The sequence below is a fragment of the Vollenhovia emeryi genome, unplaced genomic scaffold, assembly GCF_000949405.1.
Source record: "Vollenhovia emeryi isolate VEMERY1.0 unplaced genomic scaffold, V.emery_V1.0 DF939159.1, whole genome shotgun sequence".
Taxonomy (NCBI): Eukaryota; Metazoa; Arthropoda; class Insecta; order Hymenoptera; family Formicidae; genus Vollenhovia; species Vollenhovia emeryi.
In genome coordinates, this window is record NW_011967207.1 from 982,961 (window position 1) to 1,007,806 (window position 24,846).

At 47.3% G+C, this 24,846-nt stretch overlaps 2 protein-coding genes across 4 annotated transcripts in view; both read right to left on the reverse strand.

The window, feature by feature from the left end:
* Positions 1-5,809, reverse strand: part of LOC105564843 (neuropeptide FF receptor 2) — a 55,044-nt gene extending 49,235 nt beyond the window's left edge. Inside the window, exon 1 of the mRNA XM_012017560.1 lies at positions 5,245-5,809. Coding sequence (XP_011872950.1) covers positions 5,245-5,809 — 565 coding nt within the window. The remainder of the gene's footprint in view (positions 1-5,244) is intronic.
* A 9,841-nt stretch (positions 5,810-15,650) lies between these two features.
* LOC105564844 (cadherin-89D) overlaps positions 15,651-24,846 on the reverse strand; it is a 37,631-nt gene continuing 28,435 nt past the window's right edge. For 2 of the 3 annotated variants that reach the window (XM_012017563.1, XM_012017562.1), the window contains 12 exons: positions 24,326-24,587; positions 23,941-24,244; positions 21,875-23,565; positions 21,291-21,503; positions 20,993-21,081; positions 20,845-20,928; positions 20,695-20,763; positions 20,224-20,427; positions 19,666-19,866; positions 18,888-19,052; positions 18,179-18,528; positions 15,651-18,040 (listed from right to left, as the gene is read on the reverse strand). In XM_012017563.1, the coding sequence (XP_011872953.1) occupies positions 18,003-18,040; positions 18,179-18,528; positions 18,888-19,052; positions 19,666-19,866; positions 20,224-20,427; positions 20,695-20,763; positions 20,845-20,928; positions 20,993-21,081; positions 21,291-21,503; positions 21,875-23,565; positions 23,941-24,244; positions 24,326-24,587 (3,670 nt within the window). In that variant the 3' untranslated portion in view covers positions 15,651-18,002. Of the gene's footprint in view, positions 18,051-18,178; positions 18,529-18,887; positions 19,053-19,665; positions 19,867-20,223; positions 20,428-20,694; positions 20,764-20,844; positions 20,929-20,992; positions 21,082-21,290; positions 21,504-21,874; positions 23,566-23,940; positions 24,245-24,325; positions 24,588-24,846 lie in introns of all 3 variants that reach the window. The other variant, XM_012017564.1, reaches the window with a different exon arrangement.

Genomic DNA, 24,846 nt, shown 5'->3' on the forward strand with positions numbered 1-24,846 from the left:
GCTTCGCGCGCTCTCTTCGCGAAAGAAAGAGGCCACGTCTCCGTTATTAATTGCTATCTCGAGCAGTCCCGTGAGAAGTGTCATTTTTTTAAGTGCATACATCTACAGATCCAGCGCGCGGCCGCCCCGTAAATCGCCCCGCTCGATAAAGCGCAGGGGAGCTGGAAAATTAAACGTGGCTCTCATAGAAACGAGATTGCTCCTCGAGAGAAAGCTCTCGCAGCCGTGCCGGGGTCTCCTCGCCCGGAAGAGAACGAGCGGCTTTTACCGAAGTGACCCCGCGCCATCAGCTTTATCGATAACGACCTATTATCGCGGGGCACAGTCACTTACATTGCACCTTCGACGCACAGTCACATTCTACTTTTTGTCTCGTAAATAATCGACGAGCGGCAGTAATAGCGGCACAGGCCGGCGGTAGAGGCGGTGGACTACTACCGGGATCGATAGCGCGAAATTCGTTGCGTGCTCCACGAACGAAAACGAAACCGCGGTGCAAGATGCATCGGACGTATGCGCGCACGTAACGCCGCGTGATGAGTTTTTCACGTGATAAACCGCCGGATGACCGTGTCTCTAAGGCCCGGTTTCACCCAACGACGATTAACTTTAAACTTAGTTTAATTCGTTCTTGGTCCCTTTCCAACTGTTACTCTCCAACTGTTGGAAAGAGACAAGGAACGGAATTAAGCCAAGCTTAAAGTTAAACAACGTTGGTGAAACCGGGCCTTAGTAATTAGAAACAGCACCTCTTAAGCCTAATCTACAATGTGCTTTCAAAACGCTCAAAAAAATTGGTCGACAATGTACGATTGTGCAATGTATAATGTGCAATTTGTCAACTTGCACAAAGTTTATTGACTACAAATAGAATATTCCTAGACGCAGAGAGCGCGTTGTAAGTTAGGCATGACGCCTAATCTATTGTACAATGTGCTCTCTGCGTCTAGGGACATTCTATTTTGTGGCCAATTAATTTGTTTAAAAAATTTGCGCAAGTTGATAAATTGTACATTATACATTGTACAATCGTACATTGTCGACAAGGCTTTTTCAGGCGATTTGATTCGCTTATATAAAATAGTATGTTTCCAGACGCAAAGCGCGCATTACAAGATTAGGCGGTATCTTCGGTCAACGATTACTCGAGCAAAGTGTTTGGCAGAAAGATGGTGCTGTTCTATTTTATCTCTCAGCATCACCGAGCACTTTGGTTCTCGTTAGAACACACTCGCTTATGCTTTTTGAAAGCACGTTGCGCTCGCAAGATCAAGGCAGACTTGCGTCGCGCCAATCAGACGTGAAGAACACGAAGCGATGCAGCATTCTTTTACATTTGCCGCGCGTATGCGTCGTGTGGTCGTGGAGATTCATTTGAATATGCTTTCGACCTATAACGTCGAAAAAAACTAACGTCGGGGCTTGGCCAACGTCTAGAGTCTTTGTCTACCATCAGAGGACGTTCGGTAGAAAATTAGGGGACCGCGAAGCTTTTACTTCCGCCGGAAACAACCAGGGCAAACGAGAGTACTGGTGCGCAGGATCCAGCAGTGCGGCGGTCTACTCCAAGTCGATCCTCTATCGCCAGGGACGCCTCGCGATGCACAAGGCGGCCGGCTTTGATCGCGGATTAATCGAACGGATGCGATAGCGAACGTTCCCCGGCATTAGCGGCGCCTGGCTCGAGATAGTCGAGAGAATCTGGCGGGCCTAATAGCGTATTCCCGGTAACTGCCCGATAAACCGGCGTTTTCGTCGATAGGAAACGAAATACGATCGTAAAGAGCGCTTTTACGTCCCCGTTTACGGTCGCACGTCTTAGGATCGTGCGTCTCGCTACCGTAATTATGCAAATATACTGTACAGCGCGTGGCCACATATAGACACGCGCGGCTGCTTCTACGTTCATAAATCTCTAGGGGCGATTACGAAAAGTAACGCTCGTCGGTTGCGCGTTTCCGGGCCATATGGAGAACATTAGAAATTTCTAAGAATATTTATCTGTTTAGACAGTGACGTATGCGTATGATTATAAAATATTGCACATTAAATTGCAAGTTATTATATAAATGCGTTACATATTTATTATGCTGTACATATTGTATTATATAAAAATATGTACATGTGTGTGCGCGTATTTAGTTCTGCGCAATTGGCGAAATGTAGCGCTGTATAGACAAGTCTGGCAAGGGCAGAAAGGTGTTCCCCGTTGGCCATACGTGTGCCGCATTCACTTTACGTGGCACGCGTTGTGTGGTGTAAATTAAAATTGCAAATGCCTCTACTTTTAAATACGTACTTATATAAGCTAGAGATAAAACAAAACGGCGTTGTACGGCGACATCTCGTACAATCGATATTAGGAGAACAAAAGCTTCGGAAAATTTCGACGTGCGAGACGAAAGAAATAGCAAATTCGCGGCCTTTACTATTCAATTAGCGCACAACTTTTATAACTTGTACTCGTTTCGGAGATACTTTCACATTTCTTCGATATCTAGGAATTTCAATGAATAAAGACTTATTGCCGCCAGTAAATAATTAACCAATGTAAGAAATTAATAGTCGACACAACTGGCAAATTCTAATTACAGAAATTTATTGCGAAAAATATTACCGCAGCCAGGATTCGAACCTCTCTACACTCTAGGCGGCCGTCTCACCGATTCGACCACTGAGGCATGCGGTAATATTTGTCGCAATAAACAGTCTAATGGTGACGTTTTCTATTTTCCTACTTTAAACTGCGCGCCGATTCGGGCTGTAGGCAGTACGCAGAGCTATCGATGCGCAATTTTTATCTAGGGATTTATTTCGATACTAGGACACATTGTCAGGATCTCGGGCAAGTTTGAAAATTATCGCCAACACATTACTGTGGCGATTTAATAAAGTGGTTTGATATTTAATACCGGGACATTACGGGATTAGCGCGCCAATTCTTCGCGGCAGCTTATCCCTCGATCAAAGCACGCGAAAAACGCGAGTTTTTGTGACACTTACAGCCACGAGTTAATTGGAAGCTCGTAAGTGCGCCAACGCGTGCAAAACCGCGCGATTTGCACGCGCGTATTAACAGACTGAGCTATAACGCCCGTTACGATCCGCTGATTTTCTAAAGAGCGGCAAAGCACGTGGCTTTTTTTTTCCTATTTTCTCTCCTCTTCGGCGCACTAGCCGCGTGATGCTGTTCGTAGAAATGCAAATACGCCGTTTTGTTTGCTCAAATTGCGATCGGTGCCGTAAGTCTGCGGTCTGTTTGCATTACTTCGGGATTGGGGCGTCCACTCTCGCTCGTCGATACCGTTCGGCGTAACATCTAAATTCGCGCGCGAATCGCATTCGCGTTTCCCGCGCCGTCTCGCAATTCACGCCCACCGCCGTTCCGTTGATTCGCTGGACGTTATTAAGGCCTTGGTCCAAGTTCTAGCACCGTGGGACACGGCCCAGCGAGAAATGACTCGTCGATCGATGTCGAAACGATGTCGATTCGACATCGGCACCGTCAAATTGACGTCGAGTTTTACGATCGGCTCGCTCACTTGGATAAAGGCCTCCCAGTGAGAAACGATTTATCGACCGATCGACGAATCGTTTCTCACTGGGAGGTCTTTATCCAAGAGAGCGAGCCAATTTCTCGCCTATTCCGTAAAAGCTGCAGGCTGATTGGCTAAACGTTTCTCGAAACTAGAACTTGGACCAAGTTCTAGCATCGTGGACACGACCCAGCGAGAAATGACTCGTCGATCGCTGTCGAAATAATGTCGACATCGGCACCGTCAAATTGACATCGATTTTTACGGAATCGGCGAGGAATCGGCTCGCTGTCTTGGATAAAGGCCTCCCAGTGAAAAACGATTCGTCGATCGATGTCGAAACGATGTCGAATCGACATCGGCACCGTCAAATTGACGTCGATTTTGACGTAATAGGCGAGGAATCGGCTCGCTCTCTTGGATAAAGGCCTCCTAGTGAAAAACGATTCGTCGATCGATGTCGAAACGATGTCGAATTGACATCGATCGACGAATCGTTTCTCACTGGGAGGCCTTAATCCAAGAGAATCAGCCGATTTCTCGCCTATTCCGTAAAAGCTGCAGGTTGATTGGCTAAAAATTTCTCGAAACTGGGCCAAGTTCTAGCACCGTGGACACAGACCTTCATCCAAGAGAGCGAACCGATTTCTCGTCGATTCCGGCTGTCGATTCGTCGGGAATCGTACGGCTCCGGGCAACTCGAGAGCCGCCTCGAGCGCTAACAGCAGAGGGAAAGAGAGACGCGAAGGGATCGATTCGATAATACGAAGAGAATTCACCCCCGGCCCCCCTTGCTCGGCTTGGAAAGGGGGTTGAAACGAAGATTCCGCAACGTTGAATCGGGATGTGCGAGATTGTACGCGTTGTGACGGCCGCTTAATTGCCCTTGAGAGTCTCCCCTCTTTTAAACGGAGCGCACTTGGCATTGAAGGGTGGCTCATAAATATTTTCGTTATGCTCGAAGAGATCCGGCATTCCTCGCGGGAATGAGAAACGGTTTGCAAAGTTATGGCAAACCCGCGACCGGCGCCGATTAAATCAGCCAACAAATGTAAAAAAAAAAATACTGTAATAGCATTCAAATAACACGGAACTTCGACATAGAACAGCGACGACTGCGAAACGACATCCGGAGAACATCGCGTTGCGTCTTTTGGACCTAAAAAAAAACTTTACAAAGTTATGACAAGCCCGCGACCGGCGCCGATTAAATCTACCGACGAATGTAAAAACAAGTACTGCAATAGCATCTAAATTACACGGAACTTCGACATAGAACATCGACGACTGCGAAACGACATCCGGAGAACATCGCGTTGCGTCTTTTGGACCTAAAAAAAATCTCCCCTCTTTTAAACGGAGCGCACTTGGTACTGAAGGGTGGCACGTAAATATTTTCGTTAAGCTAAAAGGGATCCGACATTACCCGCGGGAATGAGGGCCGATTTACAAAGTTATGACAAACCCGCGACCGGCGCAGATTAAATCTGCCGACGAATATAAAAAAAAATACTGCATCCAAATAACACGGAACTACGGCATAGAACAACGACGACCGCGAAACGACGTCCGGGGAACATCGCGTTACGTCTTTTGGACCTAGAAAAAAATGCCAGAACCCCTCCCTCTCGCTAGGAATCTTGAAATTGGTAGCTTCGAGTGGAATCGACCCCCAAAGCGCGGGAGCAAAGTGTCTCTCGATACTCACGGACAAAGATGTTGCTCATCAACGTGGCCGGCAGGCAGAAGACGATGACGAGCACGTCGGCCACCGCGAGATTGACGATGAAGAAATTCGTGACGGTCCGCATGCGGGGCGAGCGGAACACCACGGCGATAACGCAACTATTGCCGATCAGGCCGACCACGAAGACGACCACGTACGCCACGCAGTAGACCGCCGACATCGCCATGCTGTGCCTGTAGATCCGGTCGGGCGCGTGCTCGATCGCCGACAGATTCTTGCTGGCGTTGAACAACCCGTGGGCCTGGTCCTCCATGGTGGCGCGCGGGCCCGCCGTCGCGATCGCCTCCGTGATGAGGTTGTTGAGGTAGTCGCCGAGGTCGTTCCTCATCTGCAGCAGCGTGCCGGCACCCGGCGGCGCGCTCGCGACTGTCGTGGCCGGCACGTTGCCGTTGTTACTCCTGCGGCGCGTGTCAACGTCAAACTCCTCCGAGTCCGGTAGTCGCAGGGACGCCATCTCCAGGAGGGGAGACGGTGGCTGCAGCATCGGGAACTTGAGCGTCAAGTGACGGATCGACGTTTCGACCATTAGCCGAGACGCTAACGCGGCGTGACGCCGCCGTTTCTCCTCCGAGGCGCGCTCGCCGCCGTGTCGACAACCCCGGCCGACCCTCGGCCTCTCGCTCGCCGCGACCTTCCCCCGTCCGGGTCGCGGCGGACGACGTCGCCTCGTCTCGCACTCTCTCGGTAGCTTCCTCTTCCACGGGGCTGCCGCGCACCTCCGGGTCCAACTCACGAGGGACTCGCGCCAACGGTCCCGGAAACGGCCGCTCGAACGTCGGGGACGGTGCAACGCCGGCGGGGGGCAGCTTCCGGCGCGTTCGGGCGCCAGCGGTGTGCCGGAAGACGTTCTCTCGGAACCGGCATCGATCTCTACGGACGATCGCGGGCTATTTACGCGCGTGGTTCGGATACGTCGTGGAACATGCGCGATCCAGCCGAGCGCGATTCGCACGTGCGCCCCAAGTCCATCCGAGCCGGAGCTACCCCTCCGGCGAGCCGGAGGGACTCGATCGGGGATGAGAATTGAAGTAGCGCGGGTCTAAGCGATCGGGTGATCCGAGTGATCCTTCGTGCTACGGAATGGGGGAGGGACGGAAGGACGGGGGGAGAAATGGATCGCGAAGCGACGGGGGCGGGGGTGGGGGGTTGATGCGTGAAAAATGTATGTATTTGCCGCGGCCGAGGGATGCTGAGCGGACTAATGGACCTGCCTTAGAGGACGGCCGCGAACTGCCGCGAGATGCACCCGTCGCGGCGAGCTGTCTGGCGATGCTCGACGACTGCGCAAGCGTTACATCCAGCGGCCGCATGCACCCGCATGCGAGCGTGCCCGCGCACTACCCAGAGCAGAGCCGCGCCGAGACTGTGGCGATGCGAAGCCGGGAAAAGAGGAAGAGCGCCGGGGCGACGATGACAGCGCGCGACGAGCCGCCGGCCGCCCCGCATACAGCGGTCGCGCGTGTCCGCGTCCACGTCCCCCCGTGCGTATTTCTGCCGAAATACGCGCGCCGAATTCGTAAAGGGCCCCCTACCTCCCCCTCGCCGTTGGCATCGCTCGCATCGCCGACTCGGCGCCCCGTCGGGGGTTTCTCATCCCCCTTGCCAACCCCCTCGGCCAAATGTCGCCAAGCGATTCTGCCGCGCGCGCGCTTGTACAAGTGCATCGTCCACGTTTATTGCGCTTATATCGAAGTCGCGAAAAGGAAGCGCGAGCTTCCCGCGAGACGACGACGCGACGATCCGCAAAGGGAGCGAGGGAATCGCGCGCTTCGATCGTAAACTGATTAAGTAGCATTAAACTCCGGATGCATAACAATGCGGTAATATTTGAAGGAAAGAGGGACGAGATATTTATGTCCAAGTTATGGGTGGAATCTAAAGTGGCAGAAATAATAATCAGCCGGATTGTAATCGAATTTTTATACCGCTCGTGCAAGGGAATTTGTCGGCGGGGCGATATTTTGCAAAGCCGCGTGCGCGATAAAGGAATTATGCCAAGCGTGTTGAATTCGTGATGAATCGTACGACGAATCGGATTATTCAAATACAACAAACGAACGGGACCGGTAAAGAATGGGTGGATTTTTTTTTTTGTATGTACAAGAGCTGCCCAAGATGACCTTTATGGGCGCTCAATGCATCGCTGGACGTTCCGTGAAAGCGCACACGCGCGCTCAAAATTTCCTGATGTGTCAGAACCAAAACTAAAACTGCAGCCGGAAAGGGACACATTACATTTGCACAGTTTTGACGCTGTCAACGAAACGTCCTGTTGCTGCACTGACGTGGAGTCAGTGCTAAAAGTGGCTGTAACTCGGAAGGGACGCGTTTCATGAATATTTCACGTCGGTCTGATGAGCGCGATATGCTTCGGAAACAACACCCCCTTTTCCGTTTACCCTGTATATATATATTTTTTTAATGTCCTTTTCCTCCACTCAATGCTTTTAACTTAATTATTTTTGACTAATGAGAATATTCTTAAATGTCGCCAGCGGTAATTAACAGTGTTTTCTTGGCCATATGTCTGGCATTTTTAATAATACAGAAAATTTATTGCGCAAAATATTACCTCAGCCATGAATATCTGTTTTAACAATAAAACGAGTTTGGTGTCATTCCAGCACTCCTCTCTTATAATTCACGTGTTTAACTTCTGCTAAAGGGTTTGAACCTGGACTTCCGACGGTGTACTGCCGACAACCCTTATCGGCGCGTAGTTAAACAGTCGAAAAAATAGACGCGAAGACAACATCTTTAACTGTTACTGCGACAAATATTACCGCATGCCTCAGTGGTCGAATTGGTGGGACGCCCGCCTAGAGCGTAGGGAAGTCCAGGCTCAAATCTTGGCTGAGGTAATATTTTTCGCAATAAATTGTCTGTATTATTAAAAATGCCAGATGCGGTCAAGAAAACACTGACGTTGTTAATTATTTTTAAATAGAGTTAAATAAGTTCATTATGATACGAATTAAACGAGAACGTCGTGTAGGTTCCAGCTAGATGTAGATAGTCTAATAATTTTTAATATGTGAATTCATGTACCGTTTTTCTACTTGTCCTGTACGCCGGTTTCTTTTCGGACAGTATCGTTTAATTGGCATATTGTCGTCAGCAAATTGACGAATTTAAACCGATGAACGATTCCTAATTAACCTTTAAAAATGCTACATTTAGCATTCATTACGATAATTATTTTTAATTACTTTAATTACTTTTCTTTTTTTTTAGCGATTTAAATAATTACAGTACATATGTGCATCTGACGTTTAACATTTCAACGTACAGCTCATTCTAATCGGTTTAGAAACTCTTGGGATGTTAAACACATGCAACATATAATTCTTTTTATCGTGTCGTGCAGAATATAAAACTTTCAAACAACTTTCCTAATGTTTCGAATAGTTACGGAGACATCTGTTGTGCTCTATTCTCTCCGTAAATGTACAATATAAATCGTAGACTTTGTTCGGTCGAAATGTACACGGAGAGATGTTTCTCTTGAAATTTATCCCGAAAATCATGTAATCGTGGAACAATACGGCGTTTCGAAGAATTTAATGAGAGTTCTTTTGAAATTTACCATACGTTTTACTAGTAAAATTCTCATAAACTTCTTCGAAATGCCATGTCGTCCCACGATTACACGATTTTCAGGGTAAATTTTAAGAGAAAATTGTCTCCGCGTGTAATGTACACTGGAAAATGAAACTAGTTTTACAGTTTTTATATTTAATTTTCACGTTTTCACAATTAAATCGTATGGATAAAACATTTGTTTTCCGCTTTTATGTTAACTGGAACTGAACTAAAAGAAATAAGTGAGCTTTTCAAATTCTTGTCCCGTACGATGTCAATACGTCCCTTAAGATTAATGGCTATTTCTTTATGGTGAAGGTAATCATAAAGATAACAGATCATTAAGATATGCATATGTCTGATTAATTTCACGGTATCGTAACAAATAAGGCAAAGTTACTGAAAATATGCGATAACGAAAATACGTAGTTTGAAAGGAATCTTGCGGCTCGCTTCATTGGCGTTGAAATATTTCCGTAGCAGGTGTTTCTTATCTCGCGACAGAATTTCGACTGAATTTCTCATGTTGAATATCTGTCTTGAAATGACGGCAAGTTTCGTTTTCTTTCTTTAAAAACGGGGCCGATAAACGTCTCTAAATTCTACCTTTCGCAAAGTTGCAATACCCTTCCATTTATTTTATCATCACAAATTATTAATAAGTCAAATTCTTTACTATACTTTTAATTAATCTTGAGTGCTTTGTTAATACTGAATGTACTTTAAATTAAAATTCTATTAAGAAATAAATTGTCGATGTTAATTTGCACTATTGAAAGTCTGCTCGTAAACATTTGACAAAAGTTCTTTAATTACCTCTTATCTAAAATTGTAAAGCAATAACACATGTCTTATTGGAAAAATAAACCGCGTAGCGGCAGCGCGCGGGAGCAGGTTGTACGGGAATATTTTCTTTTAACACAAGTTCTTTTAACACAAGAAGAAGAAGGAAAAAGGAATTAGACAGGCGAAAGCAAATTAGCATAATTTGTACACGTCAGAGGAATCTAAGCAGAATATTTGAAAAATAAGAGATTATAACTTTTTATAATTTGCCAAACACTCGATCAGTTTAGTGCGTTACTGTATGTTACTCCAGTACTTCGTACGTGACACAACTGGACACTTTCTATCAAAATCTCTATATTTTGCACTCGGTCAAGTGTCGCGCGACGTGTTTTGAAAGTTTATTTGTAGCCTGTGTCTGATATTGGAGAAAAAAGGTGCCCTCTATTTGTTGTAAGCTCGCAAGGTTACAGCAACCTGCGAGAAATAGAACGAGCGGCGCCATTGCGACAAGAAATCAGGCCATGCAATAATGTATAACAAAGGTACAAGCAAAAATGCTGTGCTAAATTCCCAGAAAGACGAACTTTGCTCACGAAAAATTGAACAACGATTGAGACACATCACATAGATATTTTTCCCAAACGGCCCAGCAAAATTTTTTGATAGGTCCTAAAAATCGTGTTACCTCGACAGTCATCAACTATTATCAGGACATTATCAATCAATCGATGTCGATAAATTAAGAACTGGATAATAATGACGTTAATAATCTCTTACCGTGCGCTTGAAGTATGTTAAGACCGAAGATTATAAACTGATCATTCACACTACAATAAAATTGCAAGAGGACCACTACAATTCTCTCATTAAAAACTAATACTTGTAAAATTTAAAACCGCTGAAAACCTTTTCAAGAGCAGTGATGACTCTTTTACCGTGATATGATACTTGACGAGTACAATACGTTGTTAAAACTATCATGGCTAAAGCGTTGAATCCAATTCGCTTCTAGAGATATATTTATTTATTTTTCCACGTTTTAAGACTAAAAATTTTATTCGGCGCACAACTTGCTGTAAAGAAGAAAAACTGTGTACGAAAGAAAAATTTAGGCACCAAGATCCAGCTGAAGACTTTTCTATCAGTATTGGTGTGATTCACGTAAACCGGTCAAATATTACTCATTGTATTAAAAATTGGTTTGTTATAAAATTTTAAAAACTTCACTCCATTTCGCGAGTATGTATTTTGTTTTTACTATAATTAATGGTTTACTCTCTTCCAGACTACGTGCCTGTTATTTACATCCAATAAAACGTTACATTTTTAGTCACGTGTCTGCATTGTACGTCGAATTGAAAATAACCAAGTGTTTACCGTGCGGAAACGCATTCGTGACTAACGAGGAAACCCGTGGAAGTGTCTCCCTCCGAGTTTGATCAATTTTTAATACATCCAAGACCAAAATAAGGATACACATTTCTTTATACGTGCCTTATTTTCAAGGGGTAGAACACCTCTTCTTCGTCCTTTCGCAGCGAATATCAGAATTGCGAAAGATGGAAAGTTATTTTTCATAAAAGTTGATTGGTTTGAAAAGTACTTAAAACGAATGACAGAATGTCTATCGTTGCGTAATGTATAAAAAAAAACGCATCGAAATCAGAGACGTGTGTTTCCTTGTGCAACTAACATCGCCGTGAGATGCATGGGTAAATGTTACAATCACGACATAAATTCCGGAAGGGCGAAGGCGTATCCACTCTGTGTCGGCTCACTGTCAGCCCGACGGATCAATTGCGGGCGTTGCGACGCACATTCGAGACGAATACAGCCGCGAGTAGCCTCGTGTGTGCAGCCTCGATTAATCTCTTTCTCTCTTCCACTTGATCGTAATTCTCCCCCGTCCTCACTTTCCCTCTTCCTTTCCATACTACGTCGTTCGTCTTGTGTCTCTCCGTTCGTCAGCCCGATTTCGTTTACGGGTTTTTTTTTGCAGCGCGACGCCCACCGACCGTTGTCTTTCGCTGATTACGTAGGATCGTATGACTCTGGCGAAATTACCCAAATTTCCGGCTTCTAGAACAACGACGTTGCTGCGGACGACAGCTAAGCGGCTAATTGAATCTTACTGCCAAGGACGTTCGGTGAAACGAATCGCCCGGGCGAAATTTTCTTCCTCGTCTTACTGCCTGCCATATTGCTCTACCAAGTGCCAGTAGTTATCAAATTGGTTCGTTAGCGGAAATTAAAAAGATCTCGCCATCCTCTTCCGAGGGATACCTGTATCGTATGAAGTTATCGATTACAACGCGATTACTCCGATAACTCAATTAAAATGTCGATTAGTCCCTCCCCTACCACGATTTACTAAATCGTATTTAGTCTCATCATATTTACTTATATGCTCTCTTATTATAAAGTTGGAAATTGTATAATGTTCACAACGGCACGTTGCGCCAACAGCTTTAATTGCTTCATTTGCTTACATTTTACGGACCCCACTTTATTAGAATAAGTCTAAATAATGTTAATCTTAGTACAAGAAAATTTACATTTAAATTTGATATTAAAATATGAAAATTTGCCTAAAGCTAGACAAAAACAAACTAAGATTCTATTGTATGTATAGTCGCGTTCGTAAAACTGGAAAAGTTCAGTTTTCCAAAACTTTAATCCAGCGATCGAAAATAATCGATAACTCCAGTGCTGCACATGTTGTATAAAATGGAACAATAATTAAAAATAATAGAAAGTTACAATAAAACACAATTTTTTCGGTGATAACGAAAACAAGCAAATATAATCAAATATTTGCAAAAGGGAAAGCTGCCCTGCAAATCTACGAAACGTTCCTAATATTAGGAGGACTTCTTCGATCATTTTATACCGCGGGGAAACGCAAATTCGCGAAAAATGGCGACAGGTAATTTTCTTCCCTTTTTTTTCGTACTTCGCGTTTATCGCCAAGATAGATACCTCGTACTTCGTCCTATCGCGTTCTTAATACAACCGTCCCATAAAAGAAAATGGCCTTGCGGAATGAAGTGGGGAAGAAAAATATCAATGTTGAAAATCATAATGCGACGTAGCTGTCATTCTCCCCCGCGTATCGGGCTCCGTGGCTCCCGTCGAAATGGCCGTCTATTCCGTGCTACATTCTCGTGTGCCTGCGGTTTCACATGACTGAGATTACCTTCCTTATCCGCGATAGAAGATTGTGAGCCGTATCGCGGGGTAGCGGAAGGATGATTGGGACAACGGGGCGGTAGAAAGCCCAGCGTGAAAACTTTGAGGGGAAGGGAACGGATCATAAATCTCGGGCCATCGTCGACGGTTCCGACTGCAGTATGCGATGACGATGCAGGCCCGGGGTATCGACTTTTTCCACCGGCGAACGCCGGCGGGAAAAAGTTAAACGAACTCCCGGGGAGCCAACCTCGTCGACGGGTTCGCAACCGGTTCGCCGGGGCCCGGATGATGTATACACGTAATCGCACGAAAAGGATTTCCGAAGTGGCGCGATGGAAAACTGCATTATTGGCGGGCTCGGTTAAGACCCGGATTCGAGCTCGCGTGAGCGTTTTCGAATCCGGCGAGCACGAGCGGACCCTCGAGTTTCTCTTCGAAGAGCGATAATTCTCTGTCGCGCTAAACGGAAAACCGGAGATCCGGCTGTGCCGTTCGAATTTATCGCCGGATTGTCTCGTAGCGAGAACGAGAGGGAAAGAGCTGAAGGGAGAGAGCGAGCGAGCTAGTGCGAGACAGACAGAGAGAGAGAGAGAGAGAGAGAGAAAAGATCCGCAGGATTCAGGATTATCGGATCGCAATTATTATTGACGCCATGACGCGTCAGTTATCTCCGGGTGGCTGCTAAATCCGATTTGCATCTTTTTAAAACGGCGTCATTTGTAGCCGCGCTCTTCTTTTCAATCGAAGTGTATTAACGCGCGGAGACGTCGCGCCCGAGACTCCTCGGCGATATTTTTCGGGACGCTTGGACGCAGTGCGGAGAGGGCGACAGAATTATCGGTGTCCCCTCTCGCTCTTCCTCCCCCGCTGCAATCCACTTTCAACCCCGTCGCTATTATCCCGGCGAGAATCTCAAAAGAGACTGTTCAGATCTCTCGCCGGCGATCTCGGCGACGATCTCCTTCCCTCGGCACACAATGAGACAAGGACGCTCCCTTCGTTAGTGTAAACTGCATATAGGTGACTCGCGCGCCGTCGAGCAGGGCGAGTCTCTTTCTCGTCCCCGTCGAGTAAGCGCAGCGCTCGTTCCATATGCATTTTCCTGACCTTCAGTGAAAAATCTTTGAAAATCGTTCGCCTCGCTCTCGCGCTCATCTTCATTCCTTTTTTTTTTGGTCCTCGTCTCGGTCCCGTTCCGCCCCGCGAGCGGATCTTCGCGTCCTTCCCTCCGCCCCATTGCGACCTTACGTCCTTCTCGCCCGCGACTATCCGCGGGGGCCGCGGGAATTCGCAAATTAATCGCTCGTGGCGGAACTATCGCGGAAGAATTTCGGGCAATTTTAAACCGGCATTCCCCGGCCCGGGGCCTCGGGAGTCGCCCGTTGATCGAAGATGGTCCCCGCCGTCGTTTTTCTCGTGCGAAACTCGATGGACCTTTAATCACGCGCGGCCGGCGTAGGGGTTTAAGGGCAAGGTCGTCGTGTCAACCGGTGTGACACGCGACCCGTAACCTTCGGCGCGATATTGGGGAACCGAACCGCGTGTAATCGCAAAGCGATCGAGTTTCGGGCTGCGGCTGCTGCTGGCCGCCGCCGCCGTCGTGCTGCTTCACGTGCGCCTAATAGCCCGGCCCTAATGCATACGATTGAATATGCGAATTAGCCCGCCTTGACGCCCGGGGCACGAAACAAGTCATTCATTTTCCCGCGGATCGATACTTAAGAGTCCCCGCGAGAGTCCATCGGGTGTTTTCCGGGCGCGGGCCAGCGGTTGCCGGCCGCTCGACGTGCATTTTCCACCTAAGTGTACCGTATTCATGATGCAACGCGCTGCGCGGGAAGACGCTAATGCTGCGAACGTGCTCGTACAAGAATGAGCGTCCCTCTTGGGCGGCGCGAAATGATGAATTTCGTCTCGGTGACCGGACCAAATTACATGCGACTCCCTCGCCTCTCCATTTATTGATTAAAATCCCTTCTCGTCTCCGTCTTGAAATTTATTCCAACGGGATCTTCGGCGACCCTCAAATTTGTACGCTATAATTGCACAGCGACTCGCGTGCATAAATTAATTATCGAAATAGCGTATAAAGCCATATAGTGATCCACAGTATATGAAATCCATAGTAATAAACAGAGTTGGGAATGTTACTTTATAAAAGTATCTTATAGTTACACTTGCAGTTTGCTTGGTAAAAATGTAACTCTTGTTAAAAATGTAAGTCTTTAAGACGCCTTTAAGTCGTCTTTTGGACATACATATCTAAAAGATTACTTAAAGGCGTCTTGACGATGCCTTTTAGACATACGTGTTGTTTGGCAAGTTACCAATTCTGTAAAGTAACGCGTTACAGGTACTAAAAAAATAACGAATCATTACTTTGCAGTTACTTGCAATAAAAATATCAAATCTGCCTTTGAATTGTAAAGCGTCGATAAAGGCGTTTATGCGCGAACGCAAGGCCTAATGCGATCTGTGGAGGTTTAAAATATATATAAAGTAACTCCTAATGTAACTATTAAATTAGCTACTAGCTATCGAAAAAGTGTAACTGAGTTTAGTTACAGTTACGGATGGAGAGAAAGTAAGGAAGTTAAGTTAGAGTTGCCAGAAAAAAAGTAACTGTAACTGTAACTTCGTTACAAGTAACGAGTTACTTCCCAACTTTGATAACAAATAGGAGTGTATCTTCGAGGAGGTAGACACTAAAGGCCCGGTTTCACCAAACGTCGCCTAATTTTGATCTTGGTTCAATTCATGTTTGTCTCTTTCTAAAGTAACAGTTGAAAAGAGACAAGGCACGAATTAAGCTAATTGCAAGCTTAAACAACGTTGGTGGAAACCTGGCCTAAGACGCGCCACTTATTTTTCTGAAAAGACATTCCCATACAGCACGCATAGATATGTATATCTAAAAGACGACTTAATGATGTCTTAAAGATGTCTTTTAGACATGCGTGCTGTATGGGTTAGTGAAACGATTATCGAGTATTCACGGAGGCAGCAGTCGAACTACGTTTACTGTAATTAAGTTCATTATTTATTTAATTAAAGAGTTAACGATGTTCCGAAAATCGATTGCTGAGCGATCGCGTTCCAATCCGAAGCTAGCGCGACAGAGGAGAGTGACGGGTTGTCCCTCTAAAGTCGCGGCTAAATGAAAGAAAAGCGGAAGAGGGTGGAATGGGCCGGGGTCTCCGAGGCAGAGACGAAGGTCACGGCCTTGCCGTCTTGTGAGACCGAGCCGTTTCATCAACTCAGGTCCTGCGAGAGCGTTATTCGAATACTTGAGTGAAATATTAGATACCTAATGCCATGCCGCGCGCGTCACGGAATCCTTTCCTATTTTCTCCACCGGGAACCGTGATTTCTATCGGCGCGAGGCACGCGGCGGTCCCGCACATCGTCCCCGTATCCTGCCAGCCGAGGTCGAGGTCGGCAACGTTAATCGGTGACCTTTTAAGCCGTGCGCCAACCTGATCCCGTAATCGATGGCGTAATTTGATTCAGTTGAGCGCTCGATCGGGCGCTTAAAACTTATTTACCGAACGTATTAGGGGTGTCCCGAGAACGTCCCTCTGGATCCGCACCCGTGTTTAGTCACCGAACCGCTGTTCTCCTTCCAAGGATATTACGATTAAGATGAAGGTCCAAAGATTCGCAAATACGTTAATCGGCAAGATGATGTGTCTGAAAATTGAAGAGGATAACTGTTGAGAAGAATGTTGACGGTTGGTAAAATTGAAACGATTATTGATTATTCCTCCCGGTGGAAGCGATTAAATTTCACTTACTGTAATTACGTTAAAAAGTTGGCGATATTGTGATTACTGAGAAAGAATGTTCTTGCAACAGGGCGTCTCTTCCGTAAATGGTATTGGTTGTTGTTCTTGCTGCGGTCGGCAAAGAAAGAACGTTTTTGTCGCAGCGTTTTAAAAACGAGCACGGATAGACAATCGTCCATCATCTCCAGTAAATCGCGATAAAAAGACGATCAGAAACGACTTTGCTCGCTTGCACCCCGGCAGCATCAATAATTTACACCAGTGCGTTCTTCCGATATCCCCCTTTAAAGAGGAATTAATAACGCGCCTGCGCCCTGATTTGATTTATCGTAATTAAAACACCCACGCTGATTTAATTAAGTAGAGAGATTCCTCAGACGTCGGGGAGGACTTTGAGAGGAATTGCGGGATATCGGCGTTGACGAGTCTTCGAAGGTCGGGGCTTGACGACGGCTGTGATTGCGCCCGTGAATGCACAGCAGCATATTTCGACCCCACTAAGGGAGCTATAATTAAAGCGTGAAAAATGTTAATTAAATCACAATTTAATTTCTAAAAATCTCGCACGATACCGAAATAAATATTTAAAGAAACCAATTTTTACAAATCTTACGACTAAGAGCGTCACGATCCATCTTTAAGAAGTTAAGGGGCGGCTGTTTATTATTTTAACGTCATTTTATTTATAATAAAATTTTGTTCCTAAGATAGAACGTTGACCATTAATCGAACTGAGTTAATGGCCGACATTCGTGTTAGAATAAAAGCGAAAAATAAAATATATTACTCGTATTAAACATTTTATGAAATCTTATCTAATAACGACAGCTAGATTAGGGCATAAATTACATGTATGTTACACTTTGTTACATTTTACACAAACGTACATATACGTACATGTATTAAATAATAGTTCAGGGTAATAACCCATCGAGACACGGACTCACTCGCAAGATGTATCTGTACAACGAATTATATTAATAAGTACAACAAATTACATTATAATTACAAGACATTATATTAATATGCAATATATTAATATTATATTGTACATAAACGTTTGCATCTCGCATTATAATACCAGAGCGATAAATAATCTTAGCAACAACTGCTAATCCGCGCCGTTATCTCGATTAATCAAAAAGGACGTGGAAGATCGAATACCGAAGGCGATGCCGTGTATTTACAGAAATGAATGATTCCCTGGCTTTAACGACGTACGAATACTTTGGCAACGAGATGACACGCCGTGAGCACACAATGTACAACAATTTGTACACGAATTCGCAGGAAGGACGTTAAATTGCCGAATAGAAATATTCGCAACCGCTGTATCCTGGTGCTCCTTGAAAGCTCCCCCCCTTTTTTTTTTTACAAATCGACGCTGCTAGTAGAGCATGTGGCTGGTTCTTGATGTACCTGCGAATTGACTATCTGTTCAATTTTGTCGGACGCGCACCATTACGGACCGCGTTAAAGTTCGACAATGAGATTTTTTGCGCTTTTTTTCTCCGCACGTTCGTCAATTTTCGTCGATATCGACCTACCGTGAATGGTGTTCGGTAGGGAGCTCGCTAACGATATCTCCGTGCCCGGGTGTTCGTGTATCACCGTTTCGGTGATATTGTTCTCCGCCTCGGAATGAGCGCGGCGATGCTCCGCCTTCCGTCTCTTCTCGGTACCGACGCAACAATGTTGTTGCTGCTGCTGCTGCTGCTGCTGCAGGGTCATCTCGTGGGTATAGACGGATTCGCCGTTCGAGAAGGAGTGGAAGCGTTGCCGCCGTTTCGCCGCCGTTGCACGTCTCCCGACCACGCTGGAGATATCGTGGCTGCCACGCGAGACGTCATTGCATCTCTCGCGACGCTGAAGAGACTTGAGCGAGTCTTCGTACCCGCTAAAAGAAAATAGAAGAAAAATTTGCCACGGGGGGAGGAGGGTGAGAAAAATTAGGCTCGTGTCAAGTTAATTGGTGAGACAGTTATGCGGGCGTTTTACGTTGGGATGAGCGAAACTATTTGTTACACGGCGATTAAAATATGCTATTCGGACAATTAAATTTCTCACTTCTCTTATTTCCCGTATATTTCTATAATTTCTGCTTGTTAATATATTTAGTTATTCCCCACTTCTGTAATTCGTTATCCTTCTTCGTTAAAATGCGACCGAATTCGACACGATTTGAGCAGACACGAGCCTTCTATCGGGGAAACCGCATTCGACTGACGAGAACCTGTATTTAGAAACTCAACTTACTTGCTGCTCTCGCCGCTGGAAGGACTGGACGAGTGACTGCAATGACAAGAGGTACGCGCTACGATACCGGAGTCCTGACCACTGGAATGCAAGGATGTCGCGGATGCCTCGAGGCCTTTCAAGGTACCCGTTGTCCTCACCGCGTGTTTTCCGCCTCCGCTCATCCTGAAAATAACCCGTAGCAGCGGTGTCTATGTCGTAACATTCTCAGAAATTTCCCGATACTATCTCCCGATCTATGCACAGAGGTAAATCTATATACGTAGAGATAAATCTATGCAAGTTTTTGGACGTATCGATTACACAATTGCACTCCAATTTCCTAACATCGGCCTTCTTCGAAAAAAAAAATACAGATTTTTATCAAAAGTATAGAGCGAGTTTGGCCGGTGTCACAATTATTGATCTCATCGATAGACGAGTGTGTATTTATACATAAAGGATCTCTTGCAAATTATTTTTATAGATACAAGGTCGTGTTTTTTATTGAAATGGAAATGCAAATGAAGAAACGCAATGTTAAATGAAACGGTAACTTGTCCCTTTTCGCGAAACGTTGACTAAATTCTAGAAACTGAGACCGCTCATGTATATTTTAAAAGAAAAAAAAAATAGAACGCCAATAAAGCTTAGACGTTATAATCTCTAAAATTATCATATCTTAATTGGTTAAACTCACGTACGGAAGTTTTACACGATAAAAAATTGTCATAAACATCTGGTAAAAGGCCGCGCCAAATTTCATACTTTTAATAAACTTTAATCAGATCGGACTTACGTGTGAAAGCGGACGCAATTTCCGTGCTCGCACATGCTCTGTCGTCTGGGCATCTCGGAGCAGAAGGGTTCGGGATCGTAATGGAGGCCGTCGACGAAGGTGGGAAAGAGCGGCGGCTTTTGCAGAGTGCCGGCGGGGTCCGTCAGAGCGAATCCGACCGGGCCGACCGTCGAGAACATGGCCTGGTCTCGTCGTCTACGACTAACGGATGGAAATCGAGACGCGCACTTTGTGACGATGATAAAAAGACAATTGGCGTTCAAATTAACCGATGCCAACAAGACACCGAAGCGATTCGATTCTCCATTCCGTCCCGGAATCTTTTCTTGCATGATTAAGCGGCGCGATAGAGTTTAGATGGAGTAATAAAATATATGTTAATAATTGTTAATAGACAATAGTTGAACTTTTCGATATACGAGAGTGTAGAAAAGAAGAAGAAGAAGGAAATGATAAGACCCTCTAGCCAACATGTCCAGGAGTTAGTATGGCAGCGTGGATGAGCGTTGTGTTGACCTTAGGCGAGATGGCGAGCGAGCAAAACGATATTCCGCGTACCGTTTGTTGCGACGAACGCAGGTAACGCATAGGGCGGTCACGAGGGCGCCTACGAAGACGACGCAGCCGAGTACCACGACGCCCACTTCGAGGGTGGACAGCAAGTAACGCTGATTACTTCTACGTGGAGCGTTACCAGCGATTTCCAGCACGCGATATTCATCCAGTTCGCGTTTTATGTCCGCCTTCTTGTTATTAAAAACGCTAAAAAGTCGCGCGTACATATATTATTGAAACGTCAGGTTTGCTGCGATATTTGGGATACCAAGAACCATTGGAAAAAAAAATTGCAAAACAACTGACGCTCGCTTTTAAAACTTTGCATCAAATATTAATTTCATTTTCAACAATTCGTCTAATGCGTTAAATTGTTGGAGGAAACGATTTTCAATTGATTAATAACAGTGTGCTAGATGCAGATAAGAACTTTGAGATATTCTCCGAATAAAGGATAAAAATTCGATTGGTCACCTGTGCAAAGTTTCCATGTCCACCATGACATTCAGATGTGGGTCGATCGCGTACAGGTAAACGTCGGTACTGAAAAATAATTCAAGCTACAACGAGCGATCGTCATTTTGGGGACGAGAGATCACCCCCTGTATCGAACAAATCACTTACGAGGCCCCGTCGATCAGGTTCTTCTCGATGTGGGGCTCCAGCTTCCTCACACGCACGTCCAAGCCGGTGACATTCTGCAACGCGCTGAAAGACAATTCGTAGACGTGACTCGCCGTGTTCGCCAGCGATATCGCGAAACGGAACTTACACAGTGATGTTGTCGAGCTCCGGCTCGATCTCGATGGGCTTCCGGCCCATGACCATGACGACTTGCTTCTGATCGTCCAACACGTACACCTACGAGGTCAAGAGCGAGATACACCACCGGATGGCAATGCAAACTGTCAAGGTCGGCACCGAGTGAAACGAGAGGAAGCGAGGGAGCTTCCGCCTCTCGAAACATCCCATTTCCTCGCGGGGAAATTAGCCCGGGCGCTATCTCTAACGGCGAGTAATTAAGATACACCGCGCGCGAAGTACGTGGGAGTGCACAATTGTGAACTTACGAAAACGTTGGTGATGCTGCTGCGCCCGTTCTCGGCGCCCTGCCTGTCAGTGGCCTTGACGTCGAAACCGAAGACGCGACCGGCATCGCGGCCAAAACTCGCCACTGATCGCACTTGACCGCTGAGTGGGTCAATGGCGAAACGCGGGGCGTCCTCCCGGCCAAGAATTTGGTAGCGCACTTCGCCATTTATCCCCAGGTCCGGGTCTTCCGCCTGCGAGCCGCCAAGCGCGTCCAAATAAGTTCCAGTAAAGCTGATGGCTGATTTTCGAAGCGCTTCAAATCTTTAACTCGGCGATTCTCCGATCGTCGAACAAAAATTCTGCCGCGACTTACCGCGAATACTCGTTTCATCAGCGTATTCCGGGTTACGCCGCGATTAATGAAGTGGTTTATGTATAAACGACAACAAAAGGAATCTACCGCGAGAAGCTGCTGCGGAAATAAAATCCGAAAGGATAGAGTCAAGGATACGGATACGAGAAGGTAAGAGGAAAGGATGCGCGCAAGACTATAGTGGCGTAAAAAGCAAAATGAATTAAAACGAACTCGCTTTGACTCGCGCCCACGTACGCGCATACATACCTCCACTTTGACGACCTCGTAACCGTAATGAGCAGTGGTGGGTATAGCGGCGAGGATGGGCCTGTCCTTTGTCTTGAATCTGGGCGCGTTGTCATTCACGTCCTTCACTCTGACGACCACTCTGGCTTCATTAGGCGCCAGTCCATTCAGCCGTTCACCAACGACCGGGTAGATCATCACTGGTATGCCACGGCCGAGCTTCAATCGATCAACCCTGACCTTGGTCTCGTACCGATCTCTGGTCTCCCGGTCGATCTCCGTCATCAGATACAAAGAGCCGTTCTTGGGATCGACCGAGAAGTGCTCCCTGCCGTCGGAACCGTCAGCCACGACGCTGAATCTTATGTAATCGGCGTGGCGATCGTCGGTGAGCTCGAGCTGCGCGACCAGCAACGGCAGAGAAGCGTTCTCGTCGACCTCCACTTCGTAATATCGATGCCGGAACGTCGGCATCTTGTGCACCTCGTTGTCCGCCTCCTCGTCATCGTCGACGTTCAACACCGTGACGAGCACCACGGCCGAGGAGGTCAAACTGATCGGCGAACCGAGATCGCTCGCCGTGACGATCAGACGATGATTGCTCCTGGTCTCGTAGTCGAGCTTGGCGATGGTCGTGACAATGCCCTCCTTGCTGTCCACCGCGAAATACTGTTTGTCCGCGTGATCCTGGTTGCTCAGATCGAACAGGATCAATCCGTTGCCGTTGCCGGCGAAATCGCTGTCGTTCGCGTACACCTTGGCAACTTGCGTGCCGATCGGGCTGTTCTCAAGAACGGAGACCCGGTAGACCGGCAGCCGATCGCCTTCCTCCAGCTCGTCGTAGCCGTGGAACGTCGGCGCGTTGTCGTTCACGTCCAACACGTTTATCTCCACCTCCACGGACGAGCTCAGACTCGGCAGGCCTTGATCGCGAGCGATCACGAGAAGACGATGAGTCGTGGCTTTCTCTCGATCGAGTATCCCGCTCACCCGTATCACTCCCTCGTACGGATCCACCTGGAACGACCGCGACCAGTTGCTGGCTCGCCCGGAGTCCTCGTGGCTGGTGATCAGCTCGTAACTGAGGACAGAGTTCTCGCCGAAATCGGCGTCGAGCGCCTGCACCGTGCCGACCGCGTGGCTGAGATACGTGCCCTCGGCTACGTCAAACGTGTACCAGGACTTATCGAAAACGGGCGCGTGGTCATTCACGTCCGTCACGTGGACTCTGACGGTGATGTTATCCGCGAGGCCGTCGGAGTCCCTCGCCAGGACGAACAGCCGGATATCCTTCTCGGGCGGCAGGCTGCGGGCAACGGATATCTCGGCCGTGCGCGGATCAAGGTGGAAGTAGCGGCGGCTGGTCGCGTCGTAGCGACGCGATCGAACCCCGTTCGACGTCGTCTCGTTCCCCAGGCTGTACGTTATCGCCGCGTTCGCCCCCTCGTCCTTGTCGTCCGCCAGCAGACGTATTATCGGCACGCCGATCGTCGTGTTTTCCGGCACCAGCAGTAACGGCGAGCGCCGCCCGCCGTCCACCGAACTCTCGGGTTGAGCCTCGTCGCTTCCTATCTCGGCGGACGCGTCGTCGCTCGGATTATACGACACGCGCACCCCTTGATCCGGCAGGACCACCATCCGTATGAACTTCGGGGCGTTGTCGTTTGCGTCGAGCACCGCTATCCTCAGAGTGCTCTCCGACTGCAGTCCGCCTGGGCGCGAGATCAAAACAACTTACTTTCACCGTTTGGGAACCGGTGGTTCCAATCTTTCGGTAAATTAACTAATAGCTAAATCGTACGTGTGTCTTTGTTTTTCCTTCGAATTAAACAAAGATAGACATAGAATTTAACTATTAAGCTGAGACTCCACAAACGCGTTGAACTGCGGCTACGCGTGCGGCAACGAATCAAACGATTTTAATTTCAACGCAAAAAGCTTGCGGCAAGCAATTGGTAGACTCGCATTGCCGCACGCGTTGCCGCAGCTCAACGCGTCTATGGAGCCTTAGCTTCAGTTTATCGAGAGGTTGGAAAAAGCAACCCTGAGTGTCAAATGGAAATGCGGATTAACAGAGGTAGACTTACCGCTGTCAGTGGCGGTAACTCGGAACTCGTAGTTCGCCCTTGTCTCGCGATCCAGAGTGCCGTCGTCGGTGCCCTCGAAGTACACTCGGCCCGTTATCGGATCGATCCTGAACAGGCTGCTACCGTCGCCCCGCAACGCAAACGTGAAGTCCCGATTTTCGCCCTCGTCCTTATCGTCCGCCGCAATCGGATTTGTCAAAGTAACTTCCGTTCCGGCAGGACTGTTCTCCATAATCCGGCCTTCGTAGGCGGACAACGTGAATTCCGGCGCGTGATCATTTTCGTCGTCCACGATTATTCGCACCTGGGGGATCATAAATCCGACGATTAAGCGGACAAATACCGAAATGCGGCTCGCGGCTCGATTTACGAGTGATAAACTCACCTGGAACACGCCCACGCCGCGCAAGCTCTCGGCGATCACGGTGATGCTGTAGTTCTCCCTTGCCTCGCGGTCCAGACCTTGAGGCGCGTAGAGAGAACCGTCGCCCATAATGGCGATATCAGGCACATCCTGCTGATTGACGATAAGGAACTGAGTACCGGACATAGCCGCCGTCGTGCCATTATGCGGAAGCACTTGGCCGATCAATGCGCCGGGCACATTCTCCTTCACGTGAAAAGCCAGAGGAGCGGTGGTCGTTCCCCTGCAATCAACGGTCGTCGACTTTCGAACAAGCAAATGGTATTCACCCGAGTCGCAGGGACCTTTGACCTTTCGGACGCGTTCGGCCAAGTCAGTCGGCAAATCTGTCGTATTGATCTCGCGAGAAGAGGATACATTGAGGAGACGCGGCAAGACACGAGCTCGTAAAGGATGTTACTTAACAGCGATACCCGGGGGCTGTGACTGCGAGAAATAATACGATTCGTCAGCAGAAGTGCGCCAACACGCGCCACGTAACT